The sequence below is a fragment of the Mchenga conophoros genome, linkage group LG14, assembly GCF_057382185.1.
Source record: "Mchenga conophoros isolate Kocher_MC1m ecotype Shallow Benthic linkage group LG14, M_conophoros_male_GT1.1, whole genome shotgun sequence".
In the NCBI taxonomy this organism is placed as follows: Eukaryota; Metazoa; Chordata; class Actinopteri; order Cichliformes; family Cichlidae; genus Mchenga; species Mchenga conophoros.
In genome coordinates, this window is record NC_140539.1 from 27556041 (window position 1) to 27571163 (window position 15123).

At 40.6% G+C, this 15123-nt stretch overlaps 1 protein-coding gene across 2 annotated transcripts in view; it reads right to left on the reverse strand.

Moving 5' to 3' along the window:
• Positions 1-14830, reverse strand: part of LOC146559959 (roundabout homolog 2) — a 73159-nt gene extending 58329 nt beyond the window's left edge. The window contains exons 1-2 of one of the 2 annotated variants that reach the window (XM_085243705.1): positions 14168-14830; positions 1976-2302 (exon numbers count right to left, since the gene is read on the reverse strand). In XM_085243705.1, the coding sequence (XP_085099831.1) occupies positions 1976-2302; positions 14168-14222 (382 nt within the window). In that variant the 5' untranslated portion in view covers positions 14223-14830. The remainder of the gene's footprint in view (positions 1-1975; positions 2303-14167) is intronic. The other variant, XM_085243706.1, reaches the window with a different exon arrangement.
• Positions 14831-15123: the final 293 nt, after the last annotated feature.

A 15123-nucleotide genomic window follows, 5' to 3' on the forward strand; every position in this document is an offset into this window, starting at 1 on the left:
TAATTTTTTTTTTTTTTTTTTTTTGGATTAATTCCTCTAAATGGTGAGGTCTCACAAAAAAAAGGAGTGAGAAACGTGATGACCTCCTTGATGGTTCTGGGCGCTTCGGCTCTCAGACAAAAGTCTCATTCACAGTGATCTGTAGACACAATAGTGTCAGAGTATAAGAAGCATGGCAAACATACAACCATGCATCTCCTGAACAGTTACATTCATCTCCGTAAGTGAGCAGATAATTGCACTTTTTTGTAATGTTGGCCTCCGTACACAACTACACTGTTCTAAATTAAGCAATCAAGATCTGATTGAAGCGCAAACTTTCAACTTTGATTCAAGTGATTAAAAAAAAATCTTTTGTTTTTCAGAGACGCAAAAGTAACTGAAGAAACTCAAAAAAATGTAAAATATAATAGTTGTTCTTAATCTCGGATGAAGGTCATTTGGCTGAATCTGAGCAGAGAGTATATCCCTGTACACTACAGAATTCATCCTGCTGCTTCTATCAGCAGTCACAGCATCCATAAACACCGGTGACTCGGTTCCACTGGGAGCCATACATACCCGTGCAGTCACGTCTCCCCCATCATGTTTGACAGATGATGCGATATGCTTCGCATAATGAGCCGTTTGCCTCCTTCATGCTTTTCTCTTCCCATCATTCAGGTACAAGTTTATCTTGGCTTCAGGTGTCCAAAGATTTGTTGCAGAAATGTGCAGGCTCTTATAAATGTTTAGATGTTTGCCTTGTGGTGTGGGTCAACTGAGCATTTTTCAAAAGAATATGTCTTAAAGAGTGTTTGAGGTGTGGAGCTGGAAATTCACAGTGCTTATTATAAATGTTTAATCTTTGGAGAATAGAATTTTTTGCGCAACTTGGAGAAAATTCTAAAAATTTGCTGATTTGCGATGGAATGATACAGCTTTTAGAACAACAGATGCACTCATCAAGACAACGTCTTTTCCAGGGAAATCTTTTCAAAAACTTTTAAGGACAATACTGAAATTCACATCACAACAGCGTGGCTTCGTAAAGATGAATTTACCTGCCCGCAGCCCAGGCAGAAAACATTTTACACATCATGAAATGAAAAATACAATAAAGAAAAACCGTACTACTGCTACTATCAAATATAACATTTGCTAATATTTTTTGAAGGCACATTTTTCACTGATAACAGCACTAATAAAACACATTTTATGCAGTTATGCAGAAACAGTGCAAGCTGCAGCCAAAGAACGAGCTGTCAAAGATGGGTGTTGTTCTGCAGATGAGTACGGAGTTGGGGGACTGAAGCTTCATCAGCCGCAATGGGTGACTGAGTTTGCCTTCTTTTTAGCAAATGTGTAATAAACAGTTTTGCATCTGTGGAGATTTTGGTCGACACAATAGTGCAGAATGGAGCCACAGATGCATCATTCAATAAATCCAGATGTTTGATTAAAGATGAAATGTCACAAACTCCACTAACTATGGTCAGCATCCACACTCAGCTGCACCCATTACATTATATACCACAGTTTCACTTCCAAAAACTGAAATTATTTTCATGTGTTGTGTATTGTTATATCTTAATATTTATGGATAGTAGCTAAGCTGCCTAATGTGGCACAAAATGATTGCATGCCTGCCTCTTCTAAAAGTGCTATTAAACAACTAACACACACAGACTTCAAGACAAATTGCATCACTGTTGCCAAAGTAGCCAAAAAATAAGGACGAATCCACAGGCCATTACTTATCACTGATTTTAGCTACACCTCAATATTTTTAGAAGTCGCTTCCTACTGTGTATTTCATGTCATTATTTTTAAGCACCACTTCTCCAGTGAACCTCCACAAAGTTGGCAGGCAGCTGCAAAAAGATCTGGGACACAACTGTGAGGCATCTGTGTACACATAACATACATATCAAGATATAATGCAAAAGGAACCACAAACACTGTTAGCACGATGATCAATAACACAAGGCCTTACCGGCAACTTCCAGTGAAGCGTTGCGACTAATGGCCTCTCCCAGGTAGTTGCGGGCCACACAGGTGTAAACGCCCTCGTCTGGTTTGCTCCGTCGGCCGTGCACGATGCGCAAGAAGAAAAGGGAGCCGCTGGGCAGGAGCATGCGGTGAGAACGCGGGTCATCTTTGTCTGTCTCCACACGTTCACCATCTTTGTACCATTCAATGCTGGGGATGGGGCGGCCCTCTGCCTTGCAGTTGAGGGTGGCAGGCTCCCCCTTGGAGACAATCAAATCCGAGGGGTCCTCCGCAATCCGCGGCGGGCTGTCTTCAAAACGCGGCCGAGACCCTGTGAAGCCGAGATGAAGGTGAGATGTTATCTATCGGGATGACCTGCTGTCATTCATGGAAACAGTTTCTTTGTGAGAGGACAGACAAAAGCAAAACCTTTTTGAAAGGAGAGAAAAAGCTTCTTTCGGAGATGCTTGATAAATTTGTGTGGTGAAGGGGAAAATCATCAGTAATCTCTGTTTGAAGTTCAAAGTAAGATGCTACATTTTCCCACAACAACAACAACCTGTGCGTTTCAGATAAATAAATCAATTTGACATCTATCTGCTCTTTCTATATTCTCTAAACAGCAGGACACAGTGTACATACGCTGCAGAGAAAGCCACCAGCAAAGCCACCGGCAGCACAGAGGATTCAATCAGCCATATGATATGGTAATAGCCAATCTCTGTGTCAGGCAGGATAGTGGTAGAGATGATAGCTGGCTGAACGTTGAGTATAAGATAAGGTCTTTGCATTTGAAGGAAAAAGACTAAAGTTAAAGGAAGAAGCTACGCAGACTGACATACTTAGATAACTCCCATATCCCCTTCTCTCTGGGGGATCCATTACTATCTTCGCTCGGTTGTGAGAGAAAGTCACACTTCTTCAGGACCCAAGGTAAGCTTTTAGACCACGACCAAATGTCTCTAACAATGTGCTTCGTTTTAAAAAATGAATAATTCAAAAGACTGCCGCTTTTAGTTCGGTTCTGAGGAGCAGATGGTCTGCCGCTCAAGTTCCCCCAACCACAAAAAAAGGCAGAAAGAAAGAGAGAAAATGAAATGGTCACTGTGCCACTGATTATTGTGCTGCTCTTTCTGAGGCATTATTCTTAGCACATAATCTAGACTGCATGAAAATCCTACATTATCATTGGAGAGGAACAGACAGGACCTAACCTAATGACACACATGCTGCTGCTACATTACACTTAAATCAGGAGGCTTCAGGATAAATCCTCACTTTTAGCTATAAGCAGATTTATGGTTGTTGTGTTTTTTTCATGGGCTGAAGTCGCTGCTATGGCACAAACCTGAAGTAAACATCTAAAGCGCGATCCGAGCACTCGCAGCGCCAGGGTCACAAACCAGGACAGCTCAAAACACTAATGCGGATGTGGATGAATGCTAGCAGAGCCATTAAAATAAGATATGGCACCTTTACTGAGTACTGATGCGAAAACACACTTTGTTTACATATATTATATTGTTATATTATACACAGGATAATATATATTATATTGAAACTGAGACATTGGAACAATATTTGATAAAGGGAGGATCTGCAGCCCAGCGATGTCCTGGTGTTGAACCTTGTTTGCAAGCACATAAAGGATTTCTAATCCCAGATCATGTAATACAGTTACATCACTCTGTGCTCACTTCCTCTTGAGTGATAACTGCATTTTATTTTATTTTTAAAAAGCACTATGTATACATGTACTTGAGAGAGACCAGACTTCTTAAAAGAGGTCCCAGGAGCTCAGTGCTGCATTTCAACTGAGGTGGAAATATAAATCATAAAGTAAAGGTCAAAGCAGTAAAAGGCCAAGCTCTACTGCTGAGGCACTTTTAATGAGTAACTCTTGTTTAAAAAAAAAAAAAAAAAAGCAAAACAAAACCCTTAAACCGGCACCGCGTAGTGCAAGCATATTTGAATAGATTCCACCTTTCCACATCCACGGGTTCAGGTGCATGTTGCATTGATGACAAGATGGTGCCCCAGTTATTTGAACACGAGTTGCTCAGTGGTGCATATATCAAAAAATAAATTCCAAGCTTCCTCCGTGTTCCTCACGCTTCCGTAATTTTGGGCCCATAGAGCACAGCATCTCTCCAAGTCAAGCTGGTAGAGTGTACGTGCGACTGAAACGACCGGCCAGATTTCCATCATTATGGAAACAATGGATTCTGATTAGATTAAGAGCCATTTCAAAGGAGATATATATATATATATATATATATATATATATATATATATATATATATATATATATATATATATATATATATTACGGAAGCGTGAGGAACACGGAGGAAGCTTGGAATTTATTTTTTGATATATGCAAAAAATATATATATATATATATACATATATATATATATATATATATATATATATATATATATATATATATATATATATGTTTTGCTTCTTATGCTTATATGTTTTGCTTGTTATGCTTACAAGCAAAACAAGGGTAAGCTGGATTCTAAGTGTACAAAAGGGATTTTTGTAGGCTACGACAAAAACAGTCCAGCATACAAGGTTTATTTCCCAGACAGCGCCAAAGTGCAAAAGTTTAGGCTGGTTAAGTTTGTAACCAAACACAATGAGGAAAAGCAAACACAAACTGATACGACATCTGAGGATGAAGACATACAGGTGAGGGAGAGACCAAACGTGAACAGGGAAAGCCCCAGTACCAGTTCACAGGAACCAGATACTGACATTACATGACTATTTGATAGAGAACGGTTTCATGCAGAGTCCTGTAGATCATTGTGTTTACACAAGGAAAACAGGAAAAGAAAAAGTGATCATGATCATATGGGTTGATGATATTATTATTGCAGCCAGTGATGAAAGGGTTTTGAAAACTGTGAAGGAAATGCTAACTGCAAGATTCAAAATGAAAGATATGGGGAAACTCAAACATTTTCTTGGTATTGATTTTGAGCAAACCCAAGATTGTGTAAAAATGTTACAAGAGAGATATGTAGAAAACATACTGGAAAGATTTCAAATGCAAGACTGTAAACCAAGATCAACTCCTTGTGAACAAAGGTTGAACTACAATGATGATGCTGAGAAAATGAACAATGTCAGAATGTACAGAGAGGCAGTAGGTAGCCTTATTTACTTGACCTCTTGCACACGACCAGATTTGAGTTTTGTTGTAAGTAAGCTGTCACAGCACTTCAAAGAACCAGCTGTGGAACATTGGACTACTGTGAAACATGTTCTAAGGTACCTGAAACAATCAAAAGACAAGACATTGTGCTACAGGAAAAGTGACAAAGATTTGAGAGTACAAGGTCACAGTGACTCAGACTGGGCTGCGGATGTGACTGACAGGAGGAGTACTACAGGTTACTGCGTAAGCCTGAATGAAGGAGGTACTTTGGTGTCATGGCGAACAAAGAAGCAGCCAACTGTTGCCTTGTCAACTTGTGAAGCAGAGTACATAGCTTTGGCAGCAACAACACAAGAATGTTTGTACTTGACACAACTGTTGCAAAGCATGTATGAGCATCAAAAGAGACCGCCAAAGATTTTTGAGGACAATCAAGGGACTATTGCATTGGCAAAGAATCCTGTTAACAGACAGAGGTGTAAGCATATCGATATCAAATATCATTTTGTGAGATCAACAGTTAATGCTGGAAATTTGATATTGGAGTATTGTCCGACAGGTCTGATGGTGGCCGATGTTATGACAAAGCCAGCAACAAAGGGGAAGTTATTGAAGTTTGAGAAATATATGTTTGGAGTGTAAACAAATAGTAAAGAAAAACTGTTTCTTTTGGAATGCATGTAAAGCTGACAACGTGAGTGCAAGTGGGGGTGTTGAGCTAGTTAATAGGTATGCCCTCGTTGTCATCTGTTGTGATTTTATTTTGAAAGGATGCTTCCTGTTATGCTGCAGAGTGCACGCGAGAGTTCAATAATAAAAACTAAGTGTTGTTCCGGTGAAAAGCCGATGCCCCACGTGTGATTATTCCTCCGTCTAGACAATATAAGTATCTTCAATATTCATGCAGATTCCGCTGGAAGACCCGTCTCTGCTAACACGAACTATTAAATTCTACTGTTTACTGTTCAATTATTGTTGAAGGCAAATCTTTAATAAAAGACAGACCTTCAATTTAATCAAACATGGACGGATGAACTCTGTGCACTTTCAAAGCAAACTCAAACTGTATTGGAAAATTAGAGAGAGCAAGGAAAATGACATCTAATGTTGGTATATGCAACTTTAACATGTGACAAGTAACTCTTAATAAATCCTGAAGTTATAGAACAAAGCTCACTTGACAGACACAAGTCAAAACATCCTTTATGCTCCGTTTTTGTTCACCACCTCTGGAGTGAAATCGCGCACTGGCTCATCAGCTACAAGATGCCCCGTTTTGTTCTGCAGCTAGTTGCTAGCAGCATCAATCACTCAGTACGGTACTTGGCAGGTTTATGAAAAAGAGCATTTTTGGTAAAAACTGTTGGCTGATATGAACTGTACAACACTGTGGACAGGAGAGCTAAACAATGAGCTGAACATGTTGAGAGGAAGTGTGCTGTTGGCTGGTGATTCTCAGTGGGTTTCTCACTAAGAGTGACCCTTTTGCACATCCACTCTTCACATCAATAATATATCGGTGCAGCTTTAATGCTTTCTTTAATGCAGTTTGAGTGGAACACGTTTTTTCCTCTGTGGGACACGCTTATGTGTATAATATTTGTCATTTTGATGGATCGTGGCATGGGAACAGATGCACACGGGACCTCTCTTGCAGAGGACATTTTGATGTTGAATGAGTGCCCTATGTATTTCTAATTTTGTGTTCAAGACAAAGCTCCTTCAGGGTGATGAAGTCTCATCTAATATTATCTAAACTAAATAAAGCTTTGCTAATAACAAAAACTCTTGGAGCCGTTTATTTCTGTGAATATCTACAATTATGTCTCCAAGAAGAACAGATAAGAAGTCAGATTAATACAGACAAATGACATTATGTATATTTACAGTAATACCAGCTAATCTCAGCGATTACCTCATCATTTCGCCTACTGCATAAAGCCATCCGTCTGCCATTAATAATGCTATCAACTGTTAACAGGGGTCATTTTAATCCCTTTATTGTGAGTGTATAATACCGTAGTTAAAGCTCTCTATTCTGCAATGTTGAGCTGTCCTTGTACTCACTGTGCCCTCGCCCCATTCAGTTGATTTGAATAGCCAAATGTCACTGTGACAAATCTTTGTCTTCGTTTTCTCATATTTGAATAGGATACTTTTCAAAATCCTGAAATCAAATTCAGTGCTTTCATTTTGGGAAACTCAGCCCAGCTGTGTCTTAAAGTGCATTAGAGGCAACGTTTTCCAACCAAAGCCAGCTTTGGTATTATTAATAAGAGTCAACGGGCACTTACTACAGATAACAGAATCAGCGTGGCACCATGCTGATGTGTTACAGACAAAATAGTCTCGTCAAAGCAGAAAAATAACAGCAAAACAGCTTCAGGTGGCCAAAGTGACAAGCAGCAACCTGCTCCCGCGACAAGTGTGCAATCAGTGAAAAGTCTACGCCGCTATGAGCATGACAGCAGCACATTTTCTTTGTGAGAAATAATACTTTCACAGCAACGTTTGCCTCGTGACAAGAAGATTGCGGTGCGGCGGTTGAAAGCACCTTTCGGCAAAAAAAAGAAACTCTGTCAACCTGTTTGTGTCGTGGAAAAATAAATGTCACCGCTGATAATGGGGACCTCAGAGAAGGTATGTTTTTAGTCGGATCATAAACACGGCACATTGGAGCCAGCAGGTCCTCGGAGATCTCCGAGTGCATAGGGGAATTTAGAATGTGACTTGATTTGTGTGAAAATTTTTAATTTGGCGCATCCTGGTGTGAAATGACTTAATTTACAAGAGATGAACAAGTTAGAAAGTGCACTGGCTAAGCACGCTGTATGGCAGACTTTTAAAATAAGCACAGAAAATGCAAAGCTTTGACATGAGTCTGTTGCAGCATTTAGTGCACAGACTCCCATTTATGAGAGCAGCTATTTTAAAGAACCGAGGGTTAAAGCTCTCAGCAGAAAGTACAGCTAAAATCAACAGGACACCGGCAGATATCAGCTCCACACTGGTGAAATATCCAATTTAACGTGCATGTTGATCCAGCAACCCTCAATTGTAAGTTAAAGCAGAAAACAAAACCTTGTTAGGCCCCCTGTAGCCACTAAACGCGTTTCATCGCTGCGCTGCGGCGTCAGAGCGGACAAATCAATGAGAAGCTTTTAAACATGTTAACTTCTGCAAGCATGAAGGGCAATGCGGAGGTAAGTTGAGCCATAAGCGTGAATGGCAGTCAACCTTGAGCTGACGTCCAATATGACGGGAGCTTTATTTAAACGAGAGTGTGCCGCCCCCCTGCAAGGTTATCACACTCTGTAATACTCTCAAGGCTAACCGGTAAACACACAAATGTATCAGAGCAAGAGGTGCTTTACAGAGAGAAATGCAGTAAATTCCATCTGATACATGTTTACACTTCAACATGAAAAAAGATATTTTCGCTCTTAAATGAAACGCTTCAATAAATATCGGCCGTATCAGTATCCTTATGGTCATTTATTTATAATCAGCTCTTAAAAATATTGAAAAGTGTGCCTATTTACACTTAGGGTCCAATATTCAGTCTCAGTTTTGTTATTATTATTATTTTTTTAAAAAGAACATTGCGGTTTTGCATAAAAGTTATTTACTGCCTGTAGAGAGTAATTTGTTTCACTACTTGTGACATTATCTTGCACTGCCACGGAAGTCTCAGACACTTTGATGTTATATATGGCCACGGATCAGCATAAATCCATTCAAAATTGATCCTTCTTTAAAGTCACCACAAACCAACAGCAAAGTCAGCAAAAACAAGCCCACAAACCACCACCACTCATGTTAAACCAGGTGTGGTGCTGTAAGCCGGTTCATCGTAGCTTTTGTTACCCTTTCAAAAACCAAGCTTCGGGTTATGGCACTGGCACGCTCAAATGTGGAGCATCACTTTGCATCGGGGGTTTTCTGTCAGTAGCTTGGTGTTTGGGAAGCTTTGATGCAGTTTTTGCAGAAGTGGATGGTGGATTACAGCCTGGCTTTTTTGCCCACACATGAACAGCAGCTTTTGAAAAAGCTCCGTAAGATGAAGTTCTCTGTGTTTGCTTGCGGATGACGGCAACAAAGATTTTGTCTCGCAATGTCAGAGGTGCGCACATTTATCTCACTGTGCGTCGTGTTATTGCTTGGATGAGAAGATTTTCTTTAGTGATGGAGAAAATCTTGAGACATTGCAGACTGGACTTTTGTTGACCTTATGACTTCCCCCACCCCAGGCTTCTGGCCTATAAAAACAACTTGTATATGTGGAAAAAGTCAGAGTACAGTTTGTAATGTTTGTACCTATGCACAGAAAATTAAAGGTTATGTGCATGTGTGTGTACACATAAAGGCACATTAGGTTTTTATCATGCTGGAGAGATTATGTCCCTCTGGTGCGGGGGTCTGAGCATCTCTGCTGAAACTGCTTTTCTGGTAACCAGGCAAAAAAATGGATGGAGTAACTGTAATATGATTACTTAATTTAGGAGCAGTGTTGCCTGACATTAGTGCATTAAACAGAAATGTAATGCCATTACTGACGTATTACAAAGTAACACTGCTGACAGTGGAGCTTAAAGCTTTGTTTTCCTGAAAAAGACAGCCCAGTGCAGCTGCGAAACATTTACGACACATGTACGCACTGACCTGAAACCTGAACCCTTCGGGGTGTCAAAGTGTCATTTCTCAGAATATTAATTAAGTTCTACCTTAAGTAAATATGATAAAACAGGCTAATTTTAGCAATAACCACAATAGCACCATACATTCAAGTAACCTGGTTTTACTTGAGCTGTTGGAAGTTCTTGGGGTTAGCAATATAGCCCACATGCTTCAAGGGTTGTCATGTTGTGCGTTCGGAGACGCTCCTCGTCTGCCTTGGTTGTAACGAGTGGTTATTTGACTTGCTGTTGTCTTCCCAGCAGCTCAAAGCAGTCTGGCCATTCGCTTCTGACCTCTAACATCAATAAGGCATTTTCACCCAGAGAACTGCCGCTCGCTGGATATTTTCTCTTTTTCTGACTATCCTCTGTAAACCCTCGGGACGGTTGTTTCTGAAATACTCAGGCCAGCATGTCTGGCACCTAGAAACATGCCACCTTCAAAGTCACTTAAATCACATTTCTTCCCCATTCTGATCATTTGATAGTTGGGATTTTCTCTTTACCTTACAATATAAAGTGCCTTGAGGTGACTGTTGTTGTTACTTGATGCCATATAAACAGAACTATACTGCAGGACATCTTAAGCTGTGCCTAAATGCACAGTTTCTGCCATGTGATTGGCTGATTGGATATTTATATTACTGAGCAGTTAAACAGGCGTACCTAAAAAAGTGGTTTGTGAGTGTTATCATGTCCAGTATCTGCAACACACAACATAAATTCATGCAGGATTTTTTGTTTTCTTTTCAGTGGTATTAAAAAAAATCTAAGCAGATTTAGAGCTGATACAGATTTAACTCGTTATGAACTGATGATCCGTGATGAATCATCCATGATGATTAGATGGAATAATTGTAATAACTGCAACTGATGTCTTTTATACACAAAGAAAAGGAAAAAACAAAAAACCGAGAAAGAAATCCAGAGAAAGCGTGCAACCACAGTTTAATGAAAGCTCATTAATGCCACAGGCAGATCTGATAGACAAGTTATTGCATTGGTCCTAATTCTCTCTCTCTGACACACGCCCACATGTTTGCTCAAGGCGTCTCCTACATCTCTGCCTCATCTAACACGCAAAGTAAGCCGGGTAGGAGCTGAGAGGGAGATCACGATTGCATTTTACAAGCTGGTTATTCGGGCTATATCTGGCGTTTCTTGGCTCCTAGCTGTGGTGTTTCATAAGGCTGGGGGCTGCTTTCATTAATTAGTATTTACAAATATTAACCCCGCATCCTCCCCAGGGGCAGAAGTGTACTGCAGTCATGCTAATGTGTGAAAACAACAGAGACACCGAGGGGACGTCCTGTTTTGCTTCATATCTCAGAGCCTTTTATCAACACCCAGGCTCGGAGTTAAACACACACACACGAAAACACCTGGACCTGTCTCAGCTCACAGCTTTATATCTGGTGGGAAAAACAAAAACAGAAACACAACCTGCAGAAAGCTCAGAGGCGAACTTTACACGAAAGTTAAAGTGAGACAGCAGCAGAAGGCTGGCAGCTTGTAGTTGGGGCTCGTGGCTGTCTGCTGAAATTCACTCATGTCTTTTTCTTTTCTTTTTTTTCTCATTTCAATTCATTTACATACTTAAAAGGGCCAAAACATTCAAGGAGTTCTTGTGACATTGCCAAGTAATCTCTGCGGGAGGGTGATAACATGTCACAGCAGACTACATTTCAAAGCCGATGAGTCGGGTTTGATTTTCTTCTGGCATCAGACTGAGAACTGAAGCCTTTGTTTAGCAACCGTCCTCCTCTTCCATCATCTAAACTCTAAATGATGTCATCAGCCACTGTACCAGAAGTGGGACATCATCAGCATCCGGCAACATGACTCGAGGCTGTGGCACATTAGACGACTACCTCCCCTCTGCAGTGGTTTCATCATCTGTGTTCTTTTTATCAAGAAGTACTATAGGAAGCTTTAGTCAGCCCTGAGCCACATTTGTCGCTAAGTAATGACCGCAGGGATCGGAGCGGACACAAATCACCAGCTAAGGATTGTTTAGCATCGATTAGTTCTGCAGCAAGCACCACAACAGCTGAGTCTGAATACAGCTCGAGATAACAGAAATTTCAATGAGACGTATTGAAGTCTATTAATTGAGGTTCGGTTTGCATGTCTGCGTGAGAGGCGAGCTGCTGGGCTGAATTACATGCACATTGTGAGGCAGGCCATTGTTGTTCGCAATCACACGGAGGCTTTGTGAAAAACTGCTAGGCTGTGTGTACCGGTGGTGTTTTTGTCTGAGCGCGGTTCAAGCAGGAGTCATGAAGCCTGTTCGAATCCTTTTCACAAATGCTTTTATGAAAATACATATGGGAACACGCTGTATCGTAGAGGCGGGACAAGAGGAAATACCCACTCCAGATCAATAGATGTGGGCAGATGGTGTGGGTGTTGAGAAGTACCTTTAATGTTCAGAGGTGGTTCCAGTTTACAATAATGAAGCAATGTGGGTTGCAAGCAAAGTTACTGGGGTTAAAGAGCTCAGGGTTTGAAGCAATTTTTTTTGTTTATGACTGAAGACATTGTAAAATAGAGCTGCGCTTGGTTTTATGGCCCAAAACTTTAACATTTACCAGCAATGCGAGTAAAACCCCTGGGTGCTATAACTTGCCAGCATAAACAAGCGTGCAAGCACAGTTTAGCAGCAGAAGACAAATCCTTTACCCCCCAGAGTTGGTCAGAACTAAACAAAACAACAGGTGATTAGTTAAAAATGTATAGACAGGTGAGTGGTTGCTATAAATGGTGAGGTGAAATTGGTTGCAAAGAGGAATTTTGTGCTTGCAGGGAAGATGACGACTTGTTTGCAAACAGTCACCAACCAAGAGACGGAAAACATTTGCCTTCAAAGCAAGTCTTTGCAAATAAGTTAGCTTCTTCCATGCTAACTAATGAATGTGGCAGTTTGCTAGTAACCAAAGCAATTCTTTGGAGGATTTTGATGCAGCACGCCCTTTTGCTACAGTCAGTAACCTTCAGCAACCAATCACTAAATAAGAACACGTATTTTTTCTTCTTCTTCTTTGTAACTGGAGGTTGCCAACCAGTCTCTAGGCCTGTGACGTCATAATGATTCAAACAGATGTTGTAAACCAAACTGAATGTGTTACTTTAAAGGCTTAATAATCATTTTTGTCAAAAAAGCAACAAAAGGTTTCCTGTGAAGCATTTTCTCTGCACGTAATTTTGGGGATATGTGTAGACATTGTTGCAACTGTACACAAGGGTTTTAAATGTTTCCATCATTAACTCTAAAAGTTTTCTGAGGACTGTTTTCAGGATTAACCATCTTTGAGTCCAGTTATTAAATCTAATATAATCCTGACTAACATCAGTGTCACAAACTGTCAGTGAAGCCATCCAAGTAAACTATACAACAAAAAGTTCTACAGCAGCACCACTGGATCCCTTTGGAGGTCTAGTTTAAATAATTCCAGAACTGTCTGTGTATTTTTTTTAATCTTTCTTTGAACTCTAAAATATCAGTGTTTCCACTGGCTGTGCAAATCCAGTATTAATGAGGCTTTGGTCTAAAATGTAAATACATCATTTAATCAAGAGAGATTTATTTCCTTTCATGTCCACTGAGTCGAAATTTAATTTCCTTAACATTAAATTTTTTTAGCCCCATTGAGAATGAAAAAACAAAACAAAACATCTGCACTCTCATGAATTGTTTTTTTTTTCTGAGCCCTGCTTTTATTTATGCTTTGGATTAAGGCTTGGAAATTTAAGCTGTTACTAGAGCAACGATTAAAATATAATCCTTTTGTCAAAGGTAATCAAAAATGATCTTTTAAAAGCATCTTTGGTAATGTGTGTGCGCCTCTATAAGCACGCCTGGAGGGTGGTGGCTTGTCAGCCTATTGCACTACCCCTCACAATTTCTGCGCTCACAGCTGGATTAAAAGTGAGAGTTTAATGGTTTCGCTTTTGCTTGAGTGGAGCTTCTTTTGACCTCTGCTGTGGTCTAATGGTTTCGCTGTGTGGCCACTTCAGGGACCAAGGGGACACTGAGAACATGAGAGTCTTGCTGGCATTCATCGGTGGTATTAAAATAATGAAATAAAAATGAATGCACATGTGACATTTCCAGTTTAAAATCCATCTGTTGTTGGGGAGGATGTGTTCAGTTCCCACAGCTGTAGGGGTGTTTGAAATGAAGCTAAACACAACATCTACACCCATCTGGAGGGACAGAAAACACGATAAGAAAAGCCAAGCACAACTAGGAGGCAGTCACGCCATATGAGCTGTTAGTGCGCGTGCACGTGTGCGTGTGAGAAAGAGCCAGTTATACGAGACTTTTGTAGAATTAACATCGTTTTACCTGAAGAAACGCTGACGAAGGAGACAGTCACTAGTAGTAAATTGGCAACGTTCATCTCCTCACTCTCCCGGTGCCAAATCCGCCGGAGTCTGCAGCTCTCTTGAGGGACTCAGCGTCAAAATGATCAGTTAAACCAAAACTCCAGTCATGGAAAAAAGAAAAGAAAAGAAAAGAAAAGAAAAGAAAAGAAAAAACGGATTTTACTAAAGAAAACTGGCCGAGCTGATGGCTTTGAAAACGAAGTCTCAGCTGGAATATTCAAACGTTTGAGATCAGCCCGAAAAAAAACTTTGATGTCACTCCCAGGAACCCATGACAGCAGCAGGATCAGCATCAGCATCAGCACCGCCCGGGAGGAGAAACCTAATAACAAAACTCAGCAGCATCACTTCTTAGTGTCCGCATGGTCGCTCACACGCACAGCGACTTCTTCCTAAGATGCTCCCTCTGCTGCTGCCGAAAACAAAACAAAAAAAACAAAAAAAATAAAATAAAAAAGAGGGGGTGGGGGGGCTTAACTATATTTAGCCCGGTCATAAATAAAACAATTCCTCTCCTCTTCCTCTGCTCAGAGTCGGGCACTTGCGGGTTGCAGCGTCAGTTTGAGCGAATATGAAGCGCTGAACATGCCGAGCCGAGCTGCGCACTCCCAGATCCGCAACAATCCTCGCCAACCTCCAGGAGTCTGTGTTTTAAAGAGACAGACACGACATCTGCGCTCTCAAAGTGTACTCACAGGACGGGAGCGTGAAATAAAACTTGCAGAAGGGGCACAGCTGCTGGTCTTATTATGAACTGTGGTAGTATAAGCGTCAGTGTGGAAGTCACTTTTATTAGAAATGATACTTGTGTTTCAGGTAAAGGGTGTGCTTTTAATGTCTATATTGGCTAATGACAAAAATACTGAAAACTAATTATGGCTAATAATGTGAAGATCTTAAAGGTGGTTTTATGTC